A 27,728-nucleotide genomic window follows, 5' to 3' on the forward strand; every position below is an offset into this window, starting at 1 on the left:
ACAATAATGATTCAGTATTTTTCTATTCTAAGAGAGCTTTCTTTTTTGCTAAATCTCTGTAATAATCTTGATGATTTTGGAGATTCCATCATCTCCATTGTATGTAAAAGACTCCCTGATTTATTTATTGAGATTTAATCTCCTTCCTCAAGTTTAGTCACATTTCTTGGATATTTTCTTTTGGGTGGGAGATTAGAAGTGGAAGAAGGACCAGACTAGAGCTGTGGTTTTAACAATATAGCAAACTTCCCTCTGTCAATACAAATTTGCAGCTTCTCCATTACTTATAGTCTTAGACAATTGCCTGGGCACTGAAGTATCAAATGACTTGTGGTCACATAGTTAATATATGTCAGAGATCAGGACTTGAATTCTTCCTACCTGCAAGACCAGTTCTCTTATCCACTATGTCATGCTATTTCTTATGTGCATATCAAAACCCAAAATTTTCCCCTCAAACTTCCTCCTTTTTTTTTGGTTCAGTCATTATTTTTTTAAGTCTTATTCAACTCTTAGGATTTTCTTGGCAAAGATACTGGAGTATTTTTTGCCATTTCCTTCTTCAGCTTATTTTATGGATGAGGAAACTAAGGTAAACAACTTTAAATGACTTGCCCATGGTCAAACAGCTAGTAAATTTCTGAGATTGTATGAATCTTCCTGACTCTAGGACCAGCATACCATCCACTGTGCCATCTAGGTACTCCTTTTCCTGACTGCTTTTTCTCAATCTTTGTTTTTTCAAATAATTGCAGTACAACTACTAATAATCATTATTGGTTTTTATTTATTCATTCATGGTCAAAAAGAAAAAAGAAACAGCTTTTTCATTGAGTGAGTCACCTGACACAGAGAACATATCATTAAATCAATCTACCTTAAGGCATTGTGGCACAATTTGCAGGACTACAATTTCTTAACTGGACTTAGACTATAGTAATTGTGTCCAGGTATGTCCATACTGTTTTTCCCTCCTGATAGATACCTTTTCCTGAACTTAATCTTCTCTTAACAAAATATGACATTCCCTTCCCAAAGTAAATTCCTTAATAAGATGTAAATTTCTTCCTCATACCATCTCAAATGAGAATGATTTGATTCATAGCCAGTTTATATCTTGTATATATCTTTGCATTTGGCTAGAATATAACATACACAGAGAGAGAGAGAGATGGAGAGACTAATAATTTGAGAGATGAAGCAGAGCGATCTTGTTTATAATACATGGGATTATTCCCATTCATAGTGGGAAGGGAAAACTTGTGCAGTCAGGTGATCTTTTGAGAGAATCATGAACATTAAGGAACTAGATGCCTTCAGAGATGGCAGTGGATGTAGGCGATGGTCAACTGGCAAGGAGTTCCTTAGCCAAGATTAGAGCTGTCAGCAGTGCAGCAGAAATGATAAAATAACAGAAGCATCTGTAGACAAATTTGAAATTCTAGAACAAAAAGGAGTCAAAGCCAAGGAACAAAAGACAAAGCCATCTTGTAAAAGAGCAACCTTTGATTTTAACTTGGGTCTATGAACTATAGAGACTATATAGATCTAGGGGAAGAGGATTAACTCTCTAGTGGTCCCAAATTCTTTCTACTTGTAAGAAAAGTAAATCCTACTATAGTACTTCACATAAGTTCTCAAACTTTCTGTAACAAAGGCAACCATGATAAGAACTGTTCAGTGATATATTTGAGATCAAGATGAAATAATACATAAAACACAGAAACATATTCATCAAATATATTCAATATTGTTATGGAGAATTCCCACAGAAAGTTGAATCAGAAGGATTTCCTTAATGATAGAGAACTTATACTGATGTAACTACTTGTTTATAACATTGTATTGATTGTAATTAACAAGGAACACTATAAAATTTTCTCAATGATATTCTATAGTAACTCAAACAAGATTAATTGTCTTCTATATTTAGTTCAATCAGTAAATCTACAAGAAAATATTTCTTTAATCAATACTAGAGATAGGTAAGTGAAGTCTATAATTGAATCAGATGAAGAAAAAGAGCTGGAAAATAGTTGGGGAATTAATTATTCTAAACAGTTTTCCAATGAGAAATTCTAGCCTTTTAACACCTGGAGAATTACATTTGCAAGTGATCCAAGGACAATATAAATGACCAATTTGTATGAGAAATAGCATAAGAAAAATCATTAAGGTTATGTATAACTAGAAAGGGAAGTAGTCTTGAATTGCAGCAAAAGAGAAAGATAATAGATCAACAATCCAAAAGTTTGCAATAATATCTGCAAATATGAAAATAATAATAAAAAAGATTATTCTTTTAATAATCATTCAGGCTTTCCTGATCATATAGTTCTGAAGCCTTTTCTTAATCCATATAATTCTTCACTCCTTCTATCCTTTTTATTTAAAAAATTCTAAATTTAACAAAACCCAAATGAAATGGTACATTTTCATGTACCAAGGAAAGTAGATAAAGAAGACTATTACATAAAACTGCAAGTCTTTATACAGTTCTCCATTCCTTTTAGGTATATAATAAATACAACATTTAATTAAAAATTTTTTTAAATAAAAATTTTTTATTTTCAAAATATATACTTGGATAATTTTCAACATTCACCCTTATGAAATTTTGTGTTCTAATTTTTTCCCTCCCATTCTTTCCTTTTTTTCTCCCTTTTTTCCCTCCCATAGATGGCAAGTGATTCAATATATGATAAACATGTGCGATGATAATCATGCTGCACAAGAAAAATCAGATTAAAAAGGAAAAAAATGAGAAAAAAACCAAATTGCAAATAAACAACAACAAAAAAGTGAAAATATTATAGAAAATACTATAACATCTAACTTTCAGTTAGATGCCAGTTTGTCTTGGTCTCTCAAGCTTGTGTGAGTATGTGTGTGTGTGTGTGTGTGTGTGTGTGTGTGTGTGTGTGTGTTTAAAAATTATTCAGTGATGTTCTTTTTTTGGTCCTTCCTCCATTCTTCATTTCTTCTTCTTTCTTCCCTCCTTTCCTTTTTACCTTCCTTTCCTCCTCCCCTTCCCTTGTTCCTCCCCTTTCTTTGCCTCTTCCCCTTTTCCCTTCTCTCCTTCCCTCTTTCTTTGTGTCTCTCTGTCTCTGTCTCTTTCTCTGTCTCCCTCTCTCTTTCTCTGTCTCCCTTCTTCCCTCTTTCTTTCCCCATCCGTCTTTCTTTGTCTCTGTCTCTCTGGGTTTTTTTTTTCTCTCTCACTCTTTTTTTGCAAAACCCTTTAGCAACTTCCAACAAATATGCATAGTTAGCCAAAGTAAATTCACATGTGAGAACATGTTTGAAAATGTATCTTTCTGCCTCTTGAGTCCACCAACTCTTTGTAAAGAGATGCTTAGCATATATTATTTGTCCTCTGAAACTGAAACCACCCACCGCATCTTGAAAATCTTTTCTACTTTAGTTTCCACATGATTTTCATAAGTTCTAGTGCTGAGAGGGATCACAGAAATCATCAGATGCTATGCCTTAATTTTTACAAATGAGAAACCTGAGGCCTACAACAATCAAGTGACCTAAACAAAGTCACACATGTAGTAAATAATGGAGCTGGTCTTCAAATCTTTAACATACAAATCCCGTTATTATCTCCACTATATGATATTGTCTCTGATTTTTCTACTATTCTGACTATCCTTTTTTGGTTTTCTCCCCTACTTTCTGTTTCTTCTCTCCCTTCTTAAGTATAGTCATCCACTACAATTTTGTCTTTAGTTCTGTTTTCTATTACTCAATTTATCCATTTTTATGACTTCACTGATCAAATATCTCTGTGCGAATGACTTTTTAAATTGTATCTTTAACCTTGACTTATCTTCTAAACATTAGTTTGGTATATATACCTACTGGATATTTCCAATTTACAAACTAATCTGGAGTTTATAGATTTCTAAAAGGGAAGGATTAGGATAAATACTATCTCAGATTCCTTCTAGCTCAAATGAGTGATAAACTTAGAAAATGAGAACTCCCTAGACATAATCCTTAACTCTTATGAGATAATTTCTGCAGTTTCTAGATTTGTCAAGCCAGGATGATGGTGGAATCCCTTATCTCTACATTTGGCTACAAGGTTTGAGAATAATCAGTGACCTCAAATCAGTTACTGGGTTATAAAAGACTTATTTAATTTAGTCATTCCTCACTAGCTAAATGACAAATATTCAATTTAAAAGTTGCAGTTCAATAAAAAATTGGCACCAATTACTGTGCAATTACAATGGTATTTCCAACTAGATGTCCTGCAGCTCTCCCCAATCAAAATTAAAACATTAAAAATGTGTTTATACTTTAGACTTCATCCTCACATCTTCCACATTATCCCAAAGAAAAACTCAGATCCTCTTACTGACTTAACTGGACACTGACAATGGTAGCAATGCTTCCCAGGCTTAGCACTTGTCTTCAAATATAACATGAAGAAATGTACTTTCTTTTTAAAATTTTTCTTCTTCCTGGATTAGTAGGGGATTACGCATTTGTAATATTGTATATTCTGCCAAATAATAATTATTGTGTTGATTACTTTTTCTTGACTGTTTTTTTTTCTTCTAAGCAAAGTGATTCTGGGTGACCACGGGGCAGAGAGAGAGGAATGAAAGGAAAGAATTAACATATGGAAATGACTGTAATATAAAAATTAAATAGATCAATAAAACTTTCATGAATAATAAAAATAAATTGTCACAGTAACCAGAGAGCTTTTGACAAAACAGACCAGGGCTGCAGTTGAAACTGCAGTAGAAAAATCCACACTTTTATCACATGGCAACAAAGACTATCTTAAACAAATGAGACTAGTAACCTTTTAAAATCCAGAGCTTATTTTTAAATGGACTCCAAGAGCTGATTATACATTGCAGTAGATGAGTTCTCATCTCTTCATATCCTCTAGAGTAATTTATAGAGGCTGAACGAACACCCACTGGATTGGAAGGAGCTATTCACATGCAAATAATTCTAGCTTAAATGTAGTTAGAAAAGCCACTCCTGACTTGAGCAGATGCTTGGCTTCTAGATCAATGGGAAACTTGATGTATATCTAATTCCTCTGTTCCCCCAGAGTGTACGTCAGCCACCCAGTAAAGATCTAGGCATTTATTTGATACTGAGAATAAACTGCTGATTTTAAAGTTTTCAGATTTCAAAAAAAGTCTAATAGAAGATTAAATTCATCATTGCTTATATTTTCAGAATAAAATTAATGCTAAAGTATTTACTCCAATTATTTTTCTAATAAAACAAGAATTAAGACGTTTTTGAAAACTATCTCAAGGGTTTTTTGTTTTGTTTTTGAAAGCACATAGTCACATTTACACAGAATTTACCATTTTATCAGATGTTTTCTTGATTATAGCTCCATGAAGTAGATAAAGTAAATACCATTCTCCCAATTGGATGGGATGAGGAAAATGAGGCATATGAATGTCAAGTGATGGTTACTTTTCTATCGAATGTATGAGCTAAAATGAGTTTAATAGCTCCATGTGCAGAGCTTGCTCTATTGCTAAAATATTGACAATTCTTAATATCTATGGGCTTTGTCTTCTGAATTTCTATGAATGAGTATGACTTTTTTTTGCACTCAGAAGTAATCAAATAATATTACTAACTTAAAGGAATATATTTAAATTTACTGGTGTAAATGTAGTTGGAACAGGGTTATTCAAGTGTGTAGGATGTTATTTCTAATAGTGAAGTACTTTAACTTACGTACCATAAAAGTGTAAATATGCTCTTTGTTATAATCTTTCATAAACTTAAAGTTGATCATTAAATTGTTCTTCAATAATTTATTACACATAAGGTAATACTGACTATGTGCAATGGCAAACATCCCATTAGAAGTGAATAATTCTGCCTCTTATCTAGTTTTGTAATGTTAAGCCAAACAATTGTTTTAAGGGATTTTTTTTTTTTTTACTGCTTATACTAATGATTTTAACTGGATGCTTTGGCATTTTACAGAAATATCCTAAAAGAATTCAGCTATGAGGAGATATAGAAGTAGTGTCTGAAAAGAATAGGGAGATAGGTTATTAAGAAATTATGGGGAGAAGAAAAAAACATCTAATAGAAAAAATAGATTGAGAAATTGTCAATACAATTTTCTCCCATATATTTGGGAAGGTTTTTAGCAATATCCTTTTGTGGAACATGGAAGTGCACAATACATTGAACTCTTCAAGAAAGAAGTTTTGTCACTTTTTTGGGTGAAGTTTATAAGTGTTTTGATAGATACAGTACAGGAGAAATTAAAGTTCATAAAGATAACTTTCTCCCCCATTTCCTCCTTCCACTTTCCCATTCCCTGAAATAAAGAATAATCAGAGATATGCTTTGACTGTTTTTTGTCAGTCATGCTACTTTTTTTTCGGTGCTGAATCAGAATAATGTATATACCAGAAGGAATATCTCTACCCCTCAAGTCTCTTCTTTCTATTGACATTGCAACTTAAAGATGATTCTATGAGCTCCACAGACCCTGTGGATGAGGGAAATTCTTTTTTATTCTTTGAAGAAGAAGCTAATGGTGATCTAGAAAAGTCTCTGAGATGGGTGGTCTCCTACCTCATCTTTTTGTCTTGGTACATGGTTTTGTGAGATCTAAAAAGGTATTTAGCATTTCCCCCCTCAAAATCATAGAACTGCCTAGGAGGCCATGAGCTCATGATTTGTATTCTGGTGCAAAGGAAGAGAATCTCAGAGCTCAGAAAGTCACTCTTACCCTTCAAGGTCAGTAGGAAGAATCCACCCGAGGAATATCTAGGTGGCAAAATGGATATAGGGCTGGTCCTGGAGTTAGGAAGACCTATCTGCATCAGTGCAGCATCAGACACTGAATAGCTGTGTGAGCCTGGTCAGGTCATTTAATTTTTGGATTTTTCAGCTTCCTCAACTACAAAATGGGAATAATACCTATTTTCTAGGATTGCTGTGAAGATCAGTTGAGATAATATTTGCACAAAGCCTAGAACATAGTAAGTGCTTAAAGTTAATAAGCATGCTTTTTCCTTCCCTCCCTATATTAATAGAATTATGGCTCAGCAATCATTTTAAGAGTTTTCAGATCAACAGGAAGCATTCAAAGGATAGCTACATTTTCTGTGAAGTTTATGCATGGAGGTAGGTTGCAAAGACTACTCTGTTTCAGTTCCCCAAGGAAGTACCAACAAATCAGATCATCATTCAGGGTCTTTGGGGGATTTTCTCTTACACTAGGAAGGGTGCTAGATTTGGATTTGTGGACCCCTTAAACATAATTGAAGAATTTATAAATCAGTGTCACTGTTAATTGTCTGAATAGTGTAAGGTACTTTAAATTTTAGAATCCTACATTCAGAGGAGATAGTAGATATAACTATATCTAATTCCCCTGTTGAATAAATGGAGAAAATGAGACTCAAAGAAATGAAGTAATTTTTCCAAAGTCACAGAACTAATTAATGGAACTAGGAGAATAATATACATCTTCTGAAATAGAAGCAATTTTTTTTCTTGGCAGCAAAGAAAATAAAAGACAGTTATCTTTCAAAAACACTCCAAAAATTGAAAATGAGGAATACAATTTAATGAGTTATTTGGTGTGATAGAAGACAGAAGACACCAGGACAAGGAAGAAGCAAGACTGAGTAGACTGTGTTTGAAAACTGAACAGTGCTCCCAGGAGAGAAGAGCATAGAAAAAGCAATAACCAAATATTGTTGGTTTTATTATAAGACCTACTGGAAGACAATAGCTGAGAGAAGATTGTATTTTCATTAGGGGACCCATAAGAAACTACTAATTATAGATCAGATGCTCCTAAGCAAGTAAAACCTATGTAACTTGAAATTTAACCTCCCTGGGCCTCAGTTTTCTCATGTAAGTAAAAAAGAATGATTGAATTACATTACCTCTAATATCTACTTTAACTTTCAACTTATATCCTAATAGAGACAGCTAAGTAGCACAGTGAAAAGAGCACTGGGCCTGGAAATCAGGAATACTTTTCTTCCTCAGTTCAAATCCTACCTTAGACACCAGCTGTATTGCTGTGAGCAAGTATCTTACAACTGTTTGCCTCTGTTTCCTCATCTGTAAAATAAGCTGGAAAAGGAAATGGCAAACCACTCAATATCTTTCTCAAGAAAAATCCCAATAGTGATTGCAAAGAGTCTAATCTAACTAGAAAATGACTAAAAATCAACAGTTGTATCTTGATAAAACAAGAGTAGTGCCAGAAAAATATAGGATGGTCTAGTCTGGATAAATTCTAGCTTAGATGGACTGAGGAAAAGGGTCCTTGGCATGATGATGAGCTCATAAAATGGTCAAGAAGCAAAAGCAACAAAAAACAAACATCTAGCCAATGAAACAAGTAAGGAGGGAAAGAGAGATGATACAGTGGCCTTTAAGAGTTTGCCATGTTAATGTTTCTGCCAGTGACAAGTAATAGCTATATGCACAAAATGTGGCTATGTTTCCCTACTATATAAGGTAGGGCTGGAGGGGAAATACCCTTATTTGATAGATTATCAGGAGAATGATGTGTTCAATATAAAAGAGGAAGTTTTTCAAAAAGAAAACATTGCCTCCCCCAAAAAAGGGGATCCTGAAGAGACAGAGGAGAATGTTAATTTCTGTAATACAGAAGACATGAAGAACTGTTGAATCATTGTACTTTTGGTCCTTCCTTCCTTTCTTTCTTCCTTCTTTTTTTCCTTCCTTCCTTCCTTCTTTTTTTTCCTTCCTTCCTTCCTTCCCTCCCCCAATCCCTCAATTTTCTCATCTATAAGATGGGGGAGTTAAACTAGCCATAGAAGCTGAAGCTTCTACATGCTACAGAGGAAGCAACTAGAGTTATAGTGATGAATAGCAATCTGCAAGTGCAAACTTAGAGAAATGACATCCAATACTTGTTAAAGGAAAAAAGACAAATCTTGGTAGAACATAAAGTTCTTGAAAGCAGGGATTTGCTCTTTTTTTTTTCTTTGTGGCCTCTGTAGTATAGTGCCTTACACAGAGCAAGCACAGCTGTCTTTTGAATTAGATTGAATTGAACTGCTCTTTCACAACTTACTGCTGAGAGTATCTGAGCCAGCTTTATATCAACTTTATATGAACAACAGTGGGACTATGATGTCTTCTCACAGCATGACTCCAAGGATCCTGAAATTTGTCAAACCTGACAGCTACTATCCACTTCTGGTGATTTACACAGGGGCAAATCATGGTTCCACAGGGAACTAAGTAAGACATTACTAGGGATGAGAAAATTCTGAGAAAGAATATAAAGACTTTAAGGGTGTGAGTGTTGATATCCCTGCAGTTACTATTTAAAGATAAAGGTTTTTTTGAAACTGAAAAAGGCAGTTTTGAGAAATGAAGAAGTAGTTGGGAAAATGATATGGGAAAATGAAAAGTAGAAATCTTTATTATGGCTTAAAATGCTATAAATATAGGATATTGGTCAGGGATTACAATATGTATAAAGAGAAAAAATAACAATGTATTTGTTTGGAGACATGGATTTGATCAAAGGAGATTTAAATGGAAAATAAAAGGAGGGAGAAAATTTCCTTGATATTTCTGACATGTCTGGTGACAAAGAGTAGCTAGTAGGACACAGGAAGAACAGACATCCTGACATGATGAGATTCAGAAATGAACATGGGGATTGGACCTAGTTTCAAAGGTCACGTCTGACAGTTATTAGCTATATGACCTTTGGCAAGTCACTCTGAATCTCACTTTCCTAATGTAGATAATATTTTGAGTCCTATTCATATCATAATATTAATGTGAAGAAAGTACTTTGTACATTTTCAGCATTATTCATATTATTATGTAAATTAGAACTGTTATATTAGTAATAGTAATAGGACCAATAATTCCCAAGAAATAATATTTAGAAGGAGAGCCAGTAACAAAACTCATGGCTTCAGGATCTTCCCCAAAACATGCAATGTTAAGACTTTTGGTAAGATATGTGCTATTAAATGTTTAACAACTAGCTCTCTGGGAAAAAAATGTACTACAGGCTTCTAAGTTAAATTTATATTATTAGCATTTTTATATCACTTTCTTAAGTCTAACAAACAAAAGGATAAGTTAAGCCTTATGTGTAGCATATGCCAATTTCCAAAGTAAAAATTGTAGTGCCGAAAATTTGTCAGTTGGTTCTTGTAAGCCATTTTGATATGACGCCAGAATAACCTTCCCTTCAAAATCTCTGAGGTCCCATCAATTTGGATACTCTCTTCAACAATGAAGACTTAAAAATAACACTTTTTCATATTATGGGTCTCTTCTACATATCACATCATTGCTATTATTGTTGCTGCTGTTTGTCCTTCATTCTTGAAGACCATGACTTCAGGGAGGGGATGCCATGACACCCAAGTGAATTAGATTTAAGTGAGGGAGGGCTAGGCAAGGTCACCTGCCTCACTGTGCCTTCCAGAGCCATTTGGATCCAGTGACCAGAAATAGATCAGAATGATTAGAGATGGCCCTGGATGTAATGGGAGACCTTGGCCTTTTCAGGCTAAGGTTTTCAACAGGTCTCAGAATGATTAAGACCCCACCATTCAGTGATTCAGACTAGGTGGTAATTGAGGCAAAAAAATATCTTCTTTCACCTAGTCCAAAAAAAAATCTACATAAATGAATGAACCAGTAAATAGATAGGTAGATAGAGAGATAGATTGATAAATTTGGTAGGAGGAGATCTTCAGGGTTTCTGGCCAAAGCAGAAATGACTGCTATTTACCTTCAATTTGAGTCAATCAGGACTCAAACAAATGACCAACGGGGACTTGACCTAGACCCTTGAGAGAGCCTAGAAAGAAATCTAGCCAATAAACTCCAAGATATTTTGGGAGGGCTCAGAGGTGCAAAAAAGAAAAAAAAATGCTTTTAAGAGCATCTGTAGATAAGATATGATATCCTAAATGGACAGAAGGAGGAAAGGAAGGAAGGAGGGAGGGAGGGAACAAAGGAAGAAAGGAAGGTAGGAAGGAAGGAAGAATGTTATGCCTCAGTTTCCCTACCTCAATTTCCCTGAATTGTTTTGCCTCAGTTTCCCTGGTGGCAATCCCTCTTCCTGGCCATTAGAACTGAGATAATTAGGATTGGGAGCCTAGCCACTAGCATTCCAAAAAGTCATAAAACTCCAGATGGTTTGTCTCAAATACTTAGATGGAATCCTCTGAATCAGACTTAGTATCTCCTACCCCCTTCCCAACTTCTTAGATTTATGATCCTTCCTCTTTACCCTCAACCTGTCAGAACTGAATTTATTGTCCTTTCCTGGAACTTCCCACTCACCAGTGCTCTACCCACCCCTGCCTTTGTTTCCCTGATCTTTGAATCCCTATAAGAGTCTCTGGAGTTCCTCACTCATTGTTGGATGCTTTAAGTCCCATCCACTGTCTGGCTAAGATGGCTTGGTCAGTCCAAACTCTCCCTTTATTAAAGTATTTTAAAACCTCTAATCATTATCTTGCCTCAGTTTCTCCAGCATTACATAAGGAAGGAAGGAATGGAGGAAGGATGGAAGGAAGGAAAGAAGGAAGGGAAAGAGGGAGGGAGGGAAGGAAGAAGAAAAAGAAGGGAGGAATGGAGAGAAGGAAGGATGGAAAAAAGGGAGGGAGAGAGGGAAGGAAGGAGGGGAGGGAGGGAGGAAAAGAAGGAAAGAAAGAAGGAAGGAAGGAAGGAGGAAGGGAGGAAAAAGGGAGGAAGGAGAAAAGGAAGGAAGAGAGGGAAGAGAGGAAAAGAAAATGGAAGGAAGGAGGGAGGAGGAAGGAAGGAGGGAAGGAAGGAAGGAAAGAAAGAAGGTAGGGAGGGAGGGAGGAAAGAAAGAAGGAAGGAAGGTGGGGAGGAGTCTTCCAAATGACTAATTCCAGTTGTTTATTCTCCAAGAGGACCACGACAACAGGGAGATGATGCCCATGACATGCAAGTGAGTTGGATTTAAGTGAGAGAGAGTTGTGCAAAGTCACCTGCTCAATTTCTCCTCCAGAACCATTTTGATCCAGTGGCAAGATATAGATCAAGATGACTGAAGATGCCCCAGATATTACATCACAAATTTTCCTTGAAGCGTCTACTCACTGTATTGAAGACCTTCCTCAATATTTCTTGATATTACATGGGATTTATTGGAGAAAGTAGATTGTTAAATTAAAAAAAAACCCACAACATTTTCTCATTGTTATACATATTAGGTCTAAATATTTCTCTGGTTCTACATCTCTGATGTCATTTTGAATATTGCTTCTCTTGCATAATTCTTACCTGGTGATATATTGTAACCTATTCATACACCTTGTTTCTTTACACTGTCTTTCCTGTAATCAATAAATTTAATTCCTAAGGCAAGAAGATAAAACTAGTTGTCTTAAGTCTTAGTGGATATATTGTAACCTATTCATACACCTTGTTTCTTTACACTGTCTTTCCAGTAATCAGTAAATTTAATTCCTAAGGTAAGAAGATAAAACTAGTTGTCTTAAGTCTTAGTGGGATCTGGCCCAGGACTAGAATAGATCTATGGGAAAATGAATCTTAACCTCAAGGACCAGATTATACAAAAATTAGCAATATAAATTGCTATCAATTGACATATTCATCAAAGGAGATCCAGCAAATGGAAGAAAATTTGGAAGAAGTTCAAAGGCAGGATAAACAAAGTGATTGGGGGAGGGGTCATACAATAAATCTCTAAATCAAAAGGATAAAATGTCAGGAAACTTAAGTTTATGCTTGCACTTTTGTTTTTCTTCCCGGATTATTTATACCTTCTGAATTCAATTCTCCCTGTGCAACAAGAAAACTGTTCGGTTCTGCACACGGATATTATATCCAGGATATACTGTAATCTATTCAACATGTAAAGGATTGCTTGCTATCTGGGGGAGGGGGTAGAGGGAGGGGAAAAATCAGAACAGAAGTGAATGCAAGGGATAATGTTGTAAAAAAAAATTATCCTGGCATGAGTTCTATCAATAAAAAGTTATTTAAAAAAAAGAAACTTAAGTTTATAAGATCAAGTAACAGATTTATAAACAATGTATGGAAGCATAATTACGTTAGTTATGGACTTCAGTAACATAGAAAATTGTAAAAAAAAAAAATCCCCTTGTCTTAAAGACAAAAGAGCTGATAAATGAAAAAAAACAAGCTTTTATGATAAATTTAGTCTTCATAAAAGTGACAAGAATTGTTATTGTAAATCTGATTCTGACCAACAGAAGGAACCTCTTTTCTTTCTTGAAATTAAAAAGTAATATCTTATTTTCCCCAATTACATGTAAAAATAATTTTAAGCATTCATTTTTAAAACTGAGTTCCAAACTTAGCCCTCTGCCCCAACCTTCTTTGGGAAGATAAGCAATGTGATTTAGATTGTATAAGTGTAATCATGCAAAACACATTTCCATATTAGTCATGTTATAAAAGAAGACATAGACAAAAATAAAAACCCAAGAGAAATAAAGGAAGTTTTTTAAAAAGTAAGCTTTGATCTAGGTTTAGATTCCATCACTTTTTCTCTGGGGATAAATTCTCTGGGGAATATCATTTTTTCATTATGAAGTTTTTCATACTTCATTATGAGTAATCCAATCTTCTTGGATTACTGTATTTGTTTCAAGTAGTTAAATCATTCATAGTTGATCATCTTACAATATTGCCATAACTGTATACAATGTTCATGTACCTCTCTCCAGATTTTTCTGAGAGCATCTAGGCCATCATATCTTATATCACAATAGTATTCCACCACAAATTGTTCAGCCATAACCCAATTGAAGGGAGTTTCCTCAATTTCCAATTCTTTGCCACCAGAAAGAGTTGCTACAAATATTTGGGTATAGTTCCAAATTTTCTTACATATTAATTAAATTAGTTCACAACTCCACCAATGGTTCATTAGTGTCCCAATTTTTCATACATCCTCTTTAGTGTTTATTATCCTCCTTTTCTGTCCTATTAGTCAATCTAATGGGTATGAGATAGTATTTCAGCATTGTTTTAATTTGTATTTCTTTAATCAATAGTAATTTAGAACATTTCTTCTCTATATATATCTATCTATTAGAGAAATTTGCTTCAAATTTTTTTTCATACTTATAAGATTGTTAACTCTATTCCCTTCCATTGTCCTCCCCCCATTTATTCTATTCTTCCTTTTTTAACCCTGTCCCACCTAAAAAGTGATTTGCTTTTGACTTCTGCTTTCCCAGTTGATCCTTTTGAGAACACTATCATTCCTTCTCTTATCTCTTTCCTTTCCTACTTTCAGTAGATCTCTATAGATTTCTATATCAATTGAGTATGTATATTATTTCCTCTTTGATCCAATTCCAAAGAAAGTAAGATCCAGGCACTCCCTCCCCCCTTCCATATTCCTTTCTACTGTTATAGTTTTCTTACCTTTTATGTGAAATAATTTACCTTATTCTACTTCTCCCTTTCTCCTTTTCTCAGTGTATTTCTCTCTCATCCATTAATTTCCTTTAAAAGATATCCTTTTCATGTGTACCTATGCTCTATCTATACATACACACACACACACATATATGTATATGTATGTGTGTATATATATATATATATATATATATATATACTTCTTGTAGTCATCCTAATAATGAGAAAGTTACAAGTATCATCTTCCTATTTAAGAATATAAACAGTTTAACCTTAACCTTTAACCAAGTCCCTTGTGATTTTCCTTACCTCTTTACCTTTTTTATGTTTCTATTGAGTTATATGTTTGGAAGTTAGATTTTTTAGTCAGCTCTTGTCTTTTCACCCAAAATTATTTTAAGTCCTCTATTTTATTGAATATTCATTTTCCCTGAGTGGGTGATTTTTGGTTATAATCCTAGCTCCTTTGCTCTCTGGAATACCATATCCTAAGTCCTCTGATTCTTTAATATAGAAGCTGCTAAATCTTGTGTTATCCTGACTGTGGCTTCACTTCACTTGAGTGGTTTCTTTCTCGATGTTTGCAATAGTTACTCCTTGACTTGGGAGTTCCAAAATTTGGCTATAAAACTCCTGGGAGTTTTTATCTTGGGATCTATTTCAGGAGGTGATCAGATTCTTTCAGTTTCTGTTTTACTCTCTGGTTCTGGAATATCAGAATAGTTTTCCTTGATAATTTCTTGAAAGATGATGTCTAGGATTTTTTTCTGAAGATGGATTGCCATAATTTCTAATAATTTTAAATTTTTTCTTCCTATAACTGTTTTCCAGGTCATTTGTTTTTCTTTTTTTCTTTTTTTTCAAAAACACAATGAAATTTTTTTCTCATTTTTTTAATAAGACATTTCACAATGTATTCTATTTTTTTTTCTTTTTTGTAGTTTTTGTTTTACTATTTCTTGATGTCTCATAAGGTTATTAGCTTCCACTTGTTCAATTCTAATTTTTAAGGAATTATTTTCTTCAGTGAGATTTTTTTACCTTCTTTTCTAGTAGGCCAATTCTATTTTTTGTGTTATTTTCTTCCATGACTTTTTTGTATGTCTTTTCCCATTTGACGAATTCTGCCTTTCAAGGCATTCTTCTCCTCATTGGATTTTTGTATCTCTTTTATCATTTGGCGTATTCTGATTTTTAAGATGTTATTTTCTTCAGTATTTTCTTTTGCCTCCTTTATTAAACTGTTTATGCTTTTTTCACTATTTTCTTGCATCACTTTTATTTCTTTTCCCAATTTTTCCTCTACCTCTCTCACTTGATTTTAAAAATCCTTTTTGAGATCTTCCATGGCCTGAGACCAATTCATTTTTTTGTTTTCTTGTAAGCTTCGGATATAGGAATTTTGAGACTTCTGAGTATATATTTTGATTTTTTTGTCACCATAGTAACTTTTTTTGGTCAGAATTTTTTCTGTTGTTTGCTCATTTTTGCAGTCTATTTCCTGACTTTTAACTTATGCTAAAATGGGAATCCACCTTCCAGAGTGGAGGGTACACTGTCCCAAGCTTTAGGTGTTTTGTGCAGCTGTTTTCAGAGATATTTCTAGGGACCTGTAAGTTTTCAGTTTTTCCAAGGTAGTATAATATAAAGAAAGGTGTACTTACTGCTCTCCTGGTCTGTACTACAGTCTGTGAGTGACCACAAGCACTATTTTCTGCCCTGGGACTATGATCATAGTCCTTGCTCCACTCTGATGTGTCCTAGGAACTTGCCACCTAGAACTGCAACTTGCATCTATCTGAGTATGAGGAAAATAGAGTCCTGTCTCTTCTGCCAGAGAAGAGACCCCTCTAAACTCTTTCTTATTATTTATTCAATCCTCTTACTATCAGTGAGCTGAGTGCTCCAGAAATAGCTGCCATAGCTACTAATTATTCCCAAGGCCTGCTCCTGGTTTGCTGGGACCCAGTCTGTTATAGCATAGCTTGCAGTGGACATTTTCCACTCTCATCCTGGTGCAACACACCTTTCCTATGAAATGTATAAGTTGTCTTGATCTGGAAAATTGTATTTATACATTCTTTTGTGGATTTTGCTAATCCAGGAATTGTTTTAGGGTGTTATTTAAAGGTCTTTGGAGGGGTTTGGATAAGAGCTTATGAGAGTTTCCTTCCCCTTTCTGCCATCTTAGCTGCACCTTGAGGAACTTATTTCTAAAGAAGTGATATGATACTTTAAATAAAGTGATCATGCAAGAAGGATAAAACCAGACTGTCTAGACCACAACCTAGCTTTGAGGAAAACAGAGTTCTAAGAGCTCAAAATATATCTACATATTATATCATAGACTATAATTCTGTATGGAAAATTGGCCCACTAGGCTAATGACACTCTTAAAGGCAAAATTATGACCACAAAAGCACAACTAATACTGAACACAAAGAAAGTGAGGAACAATCTAATGTTTCCAATATGAGTACATAGAAAAACCAACTACCAACTACCAACATAGGTTTTTAAGCATGGAAATGCATCTATCTACTAGGTCATTTAAATAATCATCTCTAGACTACCCTATTCAGCTCAGGGTTCCACAGAGAGATGTTCACTCTTACAGAGATAGTGAAATAATGAAGCTGCCAACACAAGTTGAGAGTCAAACTCAGAGGGCTAAGTAAAACTTGAAAGAAACTTCAGACCACCCTTAGCACTCACTATCTGAAAGCTATAAAATACCAGAGCCCCAAGAGTAACCAAGACATAGCTTTCTTAATGGTTTAAGAAGAATGACTTTGGGGTGTTCTGGGAGAAGACATCACAGTTTTACCTGCCAAAGCCATGAATTTTATTTTTATTTGAATAAAGAAAGATTTAACATAACAAACACATAGATGAAACTAAAAATGAAACACATCAAATAAATGAATTCAGAAGAGAAATAGGAGATAGGGACAAAGATGGGTTATAGAACAATACAGGAAGATAAGCAGGATAGCATGGATATAGTCATAAACAAAATAATCTCCAATGTCAGAAGGAGGACTATGAAAGATTTAAAAGAAAGAAAAAAAAGAGAAAAATAATAGAGAAACTCCATCATCCAAAAATTAGTTGAATGAAGTGAGGCCATCTCTCTTTCTCCCTCTCTTTCTTTCTTCCTCCTTCCCTCTCCCTTTCCCTCCCTGTTTCTTTCTCTCTCCCTCCCTCTCTCCCTACTCCCCTCTCTCTTCCCTCCCTCTCTTTCCCTCCATCTCTCTTTTTCTCTCTTCCTCCCTGTCTCTCCCTTTCTCTGTCTCTGTCTGTGTCTCTCTGTGTGTGTGTGTGTGTATTTGTCTATCTATCTGTCTAAATGTAGATTTTTTAGAGAATTCTTGAGGATCCAGAGAACTATAGCAATCTATAATGTGCAGTTAAAGGACTGTTTTGAGGAAGAGGGATCACTTTTGTTCTGCTTTGACTTAAAGGGTAGAATTAGGAATGATGGGTAAAAGTTGAAGTGATACAAAATCAACTTTATGTTAGGAAAATCTTTTCAACATTTATAGCATCTGAAAATGAGACTTGACATCTTATGTGGTAGTGAGTTGACCAGCTCTGAAAGTCTTCAAATGGAAGTCAGAAAATCACATATCTGAAATCTTTTAGAGAAAATTTCTGTTTAGGCACAGGTTTGAGTAAATTACTTTTGGGGCTTTTCCAACTCTCATATTCTATGAAAAATATCCTGTAACTTTTTTCCATTAATTTTTTTGGTCTAAAAATGAATTCAGTTTAATTGAATTGTACAGGTCAATATAGTCCTAAATAAGCTTTTTTTGTTGTTATACCATTTTTCTTGTTCTGATATAAAAGAATAAGTGATTTGTGAATAATTCCTAAATGCAAAAACATTTTCTTCCTTTTCTAGCTATTAGACTATACCTCCTTTGATTTTGGGAACTTCATCTTTACACTTCAGTTGAACAAACTGTTATTTAATCTTTTTGTAAAACAATTTGTATGTTGGTATTCAGTCAATTAGTGCTCAACATCTCCTTTGTTCTAATTCTGATATGACTATGTTAGAGTGCTAATTTTGGAGAGGAGTAGAGATCAAAATCCAGAATTAAGACAACTTTGTCCTTGAGAGTCTTTATGCCTTTTCACATTGAAAAACAGAAACATTTTTGAAATCTTGCTTCCTTACACTGGTTTGTATGCCTTCTAATTCACTCATATAGTCTCCCCAAGTCAATGGCAACCATAACTCTAGGCAGCCATGGGAAGCTGGAGTGGGATATTAGAATGAATACTGGATTTAGAAATCAGAAGATTTGACTGGGGTCTGAGTTATTTCTGATTGTTTTTAAAGAGTTTTTGACTATGGTCCATTAATTTTTTCTTTCTCAGTCTTTGTTTATCTATAAATCAAAGGTAATAATTTTGTTACCTACCTCATAGAATTGTTGTGAAGAAGTAATATAAAACATTGTAAAAAGCACTGTATATATATATTTGGAACAAAGGATATATATATATATATATATATATATCCTCAGGGTGCTTCTCCAAGTAACAATGGTAGAATCTTTGATGATGATAGAATAATTAAATGCTAATATATGTAGGTGATTTCTCTATAACCTACCAACTTATGTATTCTTTTAACTTGTCCATAAATACCTTTCTCAAAATGGAAAATTTATCTTGTGAGAATTTAGAGTGGTAAAAATGAGTTAAACTTAAGTTGTAGATAGTTTAGAGATTTTAATTTTAAGGACTGAAAATTCATTCAAATACATCCAATGAAATAATTGAAATTTAACAAACATTGGCTGCCCATCTAATGTGTGCACTAACTAATATGTGCACAAAATACTTTGCTACATTTCCTATTTGGAAGAATCACTAGTTAGGATTAATTTAGGATTCTTTAACAAAAAAAGTACATATATTTATTGTGCTCTAACAAAAATACTAGCTTAACTGTTATTGAAAACTTATACTTCTGTTTTCCCCCTTTATATTTGCAGGAACACAATTTAAATCTACACTGGCTGTAACTAAAAAGAGTTAAATTAGAAAGAAAAGATCTCATTGAGTAGAATGAATTCTAAAATATTCAAAATAGTTTATTGAAACTAATACACTTAAACGAGAAGCAAATTGAGATTCACTTCCACCTATATGTTTAGGGAACACTAATTGTGTTACCCAAGAGATATTTCTTGCTCATGAGGATATAAAATTGGCCTTTGTATATAGATTACACAGTGATGGAAGCTGAATCACAATTTGTGGTTATAATTGGTATATAGCATTCTGAATCAAAATCCAAAAGATGTTGGTGTCCCATGTTATTTTGGAGAGGTTTATCCAATCCCACTTCTTCACTGACTTTATGAAATCCAGTACAAAGAATGTTTTTATTTGTTTGTTTTGTTTTTGCTTTAAAAAAACAACAACAACAAAATAAGCTTAGAACTATTAAAGCCATCATTAGATCTTTTTTTTTTTTTTTTGCTATAGAAATAACAGAATCATGTGCATGTGTATTCTCACCAAATTTGGAGAATATAAATAGCAAGAATATTAAGGTAAAAAAATAAAACAAATATGAAGAATCTCTTACCTCCATCGATTTCCTCTGTTCCAAAGTGATTCCGATAGAAGAGCATGATATCGATCTTGTAACACTTGTAGATTGTCACCAAACACACAAGCAGCAGCAAAATGGCACCCAACCCACCAGCAAGTTCAACTGTATACATCAGTTCTGCAAAAAAGCACAACATGTCGTGGCACTATATGCTCACAGTGAAAATAACAAGTTTAAATTAATCTCACAGTTTGGGGATTAAAATAATGAATGTGGATATTGTTTTTCTTTTACTTAACTTTCAAATCTCTGCCATGCAGGATAGGTTTTTCCTAACTTTTAGAAATCAAGGATTCATCTCCTTTTTAAAAGTCTCCATCTCCTCAAAAAGAAATGATAATTTATCTTAGAAGAAAGACAATTTCCCTTCTTGTTTTTTGGAAATTTTATAAGGTGTGTGAAGGAAAGAACATGATAGTTTTCCACTGGAAGAAAAATAAGTCTTGTTTTATTGGATCGCAAAGACGAGAACTAGAATAAATGGTTGGAAATTGAAGAGACCAATTAATTAATGTTAGGAAAAATTTCTTCCTTTTGAGATTCAAGCTGTCTCTAAGTGAGATGAGAGGCTTTTTAATGCCATGGGTTCTCCCTCAGTGTAGGGCCTCAAGAAAAGAAGGCCAATTGGTTGAGTATATTATGGAGCAAATTCTTTTTTCAGTATTGCAATAATTTTCAGCTTATGAGCGGACATAAGTGATTACTGAGGTTCTCTTCCAACTTCAAAACTCCATGATTCTTTGAAATCTCCAGCAAAATACTACAAAGTTCAATTTAAATTCAATGTCTATTACATATTAAACAATTTATGTTGATTACAATCTAATTTTTGTTATGGATTGATATCCAACATTCTTTTTAGTTTTAATCTTAATTAGCAGAATGCTATTTTTTCCAAAGTGGATTCTAAATTAAAATGCTTATGAGATTTGGGTCACATAGGCCATTATATATACACACACACATGCACACACACATATGCACATATATTTATATACACACATATATTCATATACATATCTGTATGCATACATACTATATACTTATGTACTTTGAAATATATTCATGTACATAATACATATCACATATAACTATGTGAATATATATTTCAAATAACAAATCATATTTTCTTGATTTATTGCTACAAAAGATGCATTTAAATGGAAAAATATATATGAAGTGATTGTTTGACACAAACCTAAGATTCATTAAGTGCAAATGAGATCATTATGCAGTTTTTCTATGACAAGTATAAATAACTGAAAATGTGTAGTTCTCACAAACCTTTTCATAAGAGTTCTCCATCATAGTACACATGACAAAGTACAATTATTTTTATCTTCACCTGTTTCTCCATTTTCAATTTAGTAATTAAATCAGGAAATACCTAAAGGTCTTGTTTTTATTCAATTGTTTCAATCATGGTCAACTTCATGAACCTATCTGAGATTTTCTCGGTAAAAACACTAGAGTATTGTGTTATTTCCTTCTCTAGCTCATTTTACAGATGAGGAAACTAAGGCAAACAGAGCTAAGAGACTTGACTAGGTCACACATCTAGTCAGTTTCTGAGGCCAGATTTAAACTCAGTTCTTCCCAATTCCAGGTCTGGGCTCTATCTATTGAGCAATCAAGCTACCCATATGTACATGTATACACATACATACACACATATATACCACTCTTTAATCAGGTTTCTTTTTCAACTACAGTAAAAGGGAAAGGGTTAAGAAGTAGGTATAAAATTACTTTAGATATTAGCTATAGGCAGGATTAAATTATTATATAACTTAGTTTTCTTGGCATTATAATTGCTTGACCAAAATTCATTAGAATGATTCAAAATGTGAACTATTTAATCAGATCTGATACCTATAACTTCTATACTAAATAGGTTTATTTTTGTTATTAATAATTTAAGCTACTCAAAAGATTCATTCAGGAAGCACCTAGTATTTTATATATTTGATAAGATACCATCTCTTAAAAGTCACTAATCTTTCCATACAAATACAAGCTTTTTTGTCTCTGTGGCAATAAAAGCTATTGAAACAGCTTCATAGCAACTAGCCATGGAAAAACCATTATGGATACTTCAATGGACTTATCTTTGATTCAATTATATATCTTTATTTGGATACATTGTAAAATTAGAAAACATATGATTTAACTCATTCATTACTTTAATATTCTAAGAACATAGCCTAGAGTCAGGAAACATGTTGCTAAATTATTGGATTTTATGAATATTAGAAAGGATAATCAAGCAAATTATTGAATCTCCTAAGGTGTAAGGAAAAAAAATGAAATTTGAAAAATAGATTAGCTATAGGAATGCTTTGTTGTTATGATTGGTAATGGAAATGTAATGGATTGGTAAAGGAAAATTCCCTTTTGAATTCCATTTACAAATGTTACAAGCATTTTTCCCTTATTAAAAGTTTGTTTTAAGAACATATTGTATAATTCATCATCATTGTCATCATCAAGGACAACAATAACTCTAGCATTTTTAAGGCCTATTAAGATTTGTAAAATGCTTTACTCATTTTCTCCTTTAATAAACATAACAACCCTATGAATTAGGTGTTATTCTTGTCCCCATTTTTAAAATGAGGGAACTGAGTTTGAGAGTGGTTAACTGCCTTGCTCAGGATCACACAGCTAAATAAATGTCTGAGACAGGATTCAGACACAATACTTCCTGATTCTAAGTTCATCACTCTAAAAACTACACGATATTGCAAAGTTCAGGACAAGATATTAATATGATATTCATCTCTTTTTGAATATATTGTAAATGCTATGATTGGGATGTTATGCATGTAAGATACATATGGCCGGTTCATCCCTGGGTATAAATTATCCCCTTCTACTATTTCTCTAATCTTCTGTCTTCCTACTCCTCCCCATTTAGGAATTAATGGAGCCTTAGAAGGAAGCTGAAATAGATTTGATTCTACATTTAACAGATATGAACATAAAGACAACAGTGATCTGGTCCATGGCCTTCTCATATATTCAGTGTTCTCTGATTCTGAAACATAACTTGGCATAATCATGGGATTAAAAAATATTTATAAAGAAATAACAAAAAAGGTCACTTCTATTTTAAGGGGGAATTATGCAATTGGCAACCAAACCCCTAGCCAAAAGGAAGTATTACATAGATCAAAGAGCTGGCACTGCTGTGTGGTTTCCTATGGCTATAGGCAGCCCTTTGATGAAGGTGGTGATGAAGATAAGATTAGTGCCTCTATGGATGCCCCTAGTCAACTCTCTGAACCCCAAAGGATGGCATTGTGCCTGACCATTTTTCTGCCTCTGGTGATCAGATAAATTCTTAGGATTTTCTTTTATATCAGTCAATTTGGGAAAACAACAACCCCCAAACATGGATGTACCTCCCCATGACTCCTAAAAGCAGAAATAACACTTCAGCCAATATTCACATCATTGATATTTATGTAAGTGTTATTTTTAATCTAGTCAGCAAGTATTAGCAAATCCAATAAATGAAAGGGGAAACTTCATGCTAGGCATGATCCCTTCAAAGTGTGAAATAGCTCAAACATTGAAGAAATAGAGGGCTGACCTATTTAGGAACTTACTTATATCAATATAGTTCAAGATGACATGGGCTAACAAGGAAAGTTTAGAATGTTTATCTTAACTTTAATATTTTATTATTCTTTAATGCTGTAAGATTTGAAAACATACTTTCAAGATTAAAACTTCAGATATAATGAAATTATATGATTTGTGAACATATGATGTGATTTTAGCCTAGTAATTATACAGTCTAAAGGATGATATTCTTACTGGCTGAGTGCCTCCAATTTATATATATATGTATGTATATGTGATAAAATTATATATATATAAGCATAAGTGGGTATGTTTATTTGTGATCATGCGTATATTGTATGATGTCATGCATATAATCAAAGTATGTGCAAGGCATATTTAGGATCATTTGTGAGGACTTCCTGTAGTGTTAACTATCAGAACAAAAAGTAAAAATATAGAAGGCCAAATTTTTTTTTTATTAATCAACTCTGAAAATATTATAGATTGTCCTTAAAACTTTTCTTGGCACTACAAATGTAGAATTGCAATGCTTACATACAATATAAAACTATATCTGTGGAAGGTCAACTATATTCTGGGTGCTGAGGAAGTATAATGTTTAGGTAAATTTTATTACTCTGACCACTAGAATCTTACATTCCAGTAAAAGGAGGGAAAGGGCAGGAATGAGGTACCCACAGAAAACCTAAAATACAAAATATGTGTGTATGTATGCATATATGCACGTACACAGAGTATTAAAAAATAATAATCAGAGTACATAATCAGAAAGTAATCCTAAATCCATGACCCAGAGGAGGTTATAGAAGGTAAAATTTGAGGGCAGGGAGAATGTTTTATAGTCTTGTATTTCCTTCATTGAGCCTAAGATGAAGTTCTCCTTATTACTATATGTCTAATAAATATTTCTGATAGATGACTATAATATGTAAATATGACGTACGATAAACATATCATTACCTCTCATAATGTATAACCAATAGAAGAGTATAGAGTGACAGAGCATGACATAACAGAGAGTAGCATAAAATAGCACAGGATAGGATAGGAAAGAAAATAGAATACTATATTTGTAGAGAGTCTGCAATTACTTTGTGTATTTTACATACACTTTACATCTTCTTCAAGACTTAGAAAAACCCTGAGTATTAGGGAATAGAGTGTTATTACATTTTATAGATGAGGAAGCTGATGTGTGTGTAGATTAAGCAATTTTTTTCTAGTTCACATATTTAAATGAGAGCTCAATGGATTTTCTTAATTTCTAGTCTAGCACTCTAATCCCTATCATGCTACCACAAAAGGTTTTTATTTTATTTTGAAAAGATCTGTGATTTCATGGGCCTAAGGAGCTCTTAATGAGGCTCCTTCTCTCCCAATGGAGTTCTGCTACTTCAGTGTAATTTATATCTAGACTTCCAGAGTTGCCTGGGGGTACTGAGAGGTTAAATCACTTGCCTAGAATTCCTTAGTTACAACATGACACAGAAGACACTTGAACTTTGGTCTTCCTTACTCTAAGCTTAACTTTATCCACAATCACAAAAGTTATCACTTGATAAAATAACTGCCATTTAAAAGTGTTTATATATGTATATATACACACATAAATAACACACACACATTCTAGAATAGCATAATGTCTAACCATTCGTGTATAGTGAATAGTCTATGTATTATATACAATATCTCATAACAGCTACGATCTACAATTTGTGTAGTTTCCACATCTACTTGCTCCTCTATGAAAATATTTATTAAAATGTATGGTCCCCAATGTTCTTTCTCCACTGTTCAGCAGAAAACTGCTGGGAGTTGAAAATTGTCACTGTTAACAGCCACAACTCCAGTCAATTGATTTATTTATCTCTACATTAAAATGTGAGTCCTGTTACCACAGCAAATGTTATTCTCCTTTTGAAGTGTGATCTGCTTTTCTGCTCAAGTTCAAGTTGCCCGGAGAGGCAACATTTCTAAAAAGATTCCATTTCAGCACAATTCCACATCAGAGGAAGGAAAGAGAAAGTGCAAACCTTTTAAAATCTGTTTAGCCTTTTGTGTTTTGTTGTTAAAATGATAGACTTTGCCCCCTTTAAGGGACCAAAAGTGAATGTGAAAATTGTAAAGGAAAATTACTAGGCAAAACCTAAGGGAAGCTGGCATTCAGTTAAACACAACAAATGAATGAGTGCCAAAGAGTTACATTTAAGGGCACAGCAGTCTTTTAGTTACAGGCAATTAACAACAGTCCTTCGGCAGCTCCACTATGGGACTAAGGGAAAACACATTGATTATTGCTGCAGTAGTAGATTGGTTTCTGAATAAATTGCTCCCATTTAAAACTAGATTTGCTACAAACATTTTGAGCAATGGCCACAATTTTTTTTCTTATGAAGACATTTGGACTGAGCAACATTTTAAAAGAAGCAGCTAATTAAAACAAATCACATGCGATCTTGAAGTATATTGAATTATATCACAAGCAGGACATGGATGAGGACTGCACCTGTGATTTCATCTGCATTGGGATTCCACATGAGAAAACTCCCTGTACAGATGAAGCATTTCAGGTTCTGGTCATAGGGCGATATCTGTAGCACTTAGTTAAGCGATTTGCTCAGGGTCACACAATTACTATGAATCAAAAGTAAGACTTTTATTCAGATTTTTCTGGTTCCATCAGCTCTCTTTTCACTATGTCATAAATAAATGCATTTGGATTAAACTAATTCTACTCTAATTACCGGGTATGTGTGGAGATATTTCTTGGGCCTGCACCTGGTGTTAATGTTTGGAAACTTTCTCAATGATAAATATTTATTAAGAAGTAAATAAATTAACAAAGAAGTAAACAAAAGTTTGTAAATAGCTTTGAAGTTTTTATTTTGACACACACCTGTATGTATATAAGCATATATATATATATATATATATATATATATATATATATATATGTGTGTGTGTGTGTGTGTGTGTGTGTGTGTGTGCATATAGACACACATATATATGTTGTATAATTTGCCATTTTAAGTAACTTGATTTTTTTTTCATCAAGATTGTCTAGTTCAGTTTTAGAAAGATTTAAAAGCTAGGCTTTGATTTGATTGTTATGAAGTATAATTTGGGGGAATATGTGATAGGCAGTATAATGATCCTGGTTTATTCATTTACTTCATCAAGGGCATTTTTTTCCATTTATCATTGCTTTATAAAGAGATAAAGTTATACAGATTTATTCATCAACAAAAATTCACATCCATATTTATTTCTTCAGAGCTATGTGGCTTACTTATTCCTAGCAGAAGGCTAATTATTCTCAGTCTGAAAAGATTTTCTGCTGCATTCTATTACACATTGGTACAATTTGGAAGCAGTTATGATGGGATCCTGCCTCCATCCCTGAAAAAAAAGAGTGAAATAAGATATGGTCCACTACTTTAAAATGAGTTTTGCTCTGATATGATAAACAAACATCTTGCAGAGTTTAGAGGTGCCTGATTTCAACTACAATTCAGAGTTGCTATGATAACACAGCTAGGAAACTTCAGAGTTAAGAGTTAAGTCAAGTCTTTCTGTATCCAGGGATACCACTCAAGCTATTATGACATGTAACTTCAGAAGTGGAGAAGACTAATTCATTAATAATAGTGAAACTTAACAAAGTATTCGATCAAAACATTAGTTCTAAACATTTGCCACCAAAACAGTGAGATAACTTCACCTATTTAATGTCCCTTGTTGGCATTATGATGTAACTCAGAGGTGTCAAACACAAGGTCAACAATACAGCTAAGTGTGATTGAAACTAAATTAAAATGGAATTAGAAAGTAACAAAACAAATAAAAATACTATAAACATTGATAGTGTTTTTATGTCATTTCCTAATGGATCTCTTTCATTATGTATTGTTTAGTGGCTTTTCTTTCTATTTGAGTGGAAATTTACTGATGATATTCCTCCCTTATAAAATCTTACTCATTTTCCAAGACCTATTTCAAATTCTACCTTCCTCATGATGCATTCCCTGATTTATGCATTGGAAATTGTACTGTCCTTCCCCTAATGTTC

At 33.6% G+C, this 27,728-nt stretch overlaps 1 protein-coding gene across 1 annotated transcript in view; it reads right to left on the reverse strand.

Annotated features, from left to right (window-relative positions):
* Window positions 1–27,728, reverse strand: part of IL1RAPL1 (interleukin 1 receptor accessory protein like 1) — a 1,575,275-nt gene that overhangs the window by 10,203 nt on the left and 1,537,344 nt on the right. The window contains exon 9 of the mRNA XM_051985073.1: window positions 20,042–20,185. Coding sequence (XP_051841033.1) covers window positions 20,042–20,185 — 144 coding nt within the window. The remainder of the gene's footprint in view (window positions 1–20,041; window positions 20,186–27,728) is intronic.

Source organism: Antechinus flavipes, chromosome 3 (genome assembly GCF_016432865.1).
Source record: "Antechinus flavipes isolate AdamAnt ecotype Samford, QLD, Australia chromosome 3, AdamAnt_v2, whole genome shotgun sequence".
Classification (NCBI taxonomy): Eukaryota; Metazoa; Chordata; class Mammalia; order Dasyuromorphia; family Dasyuridae; genus Antechinus; species Antechinus flavipes.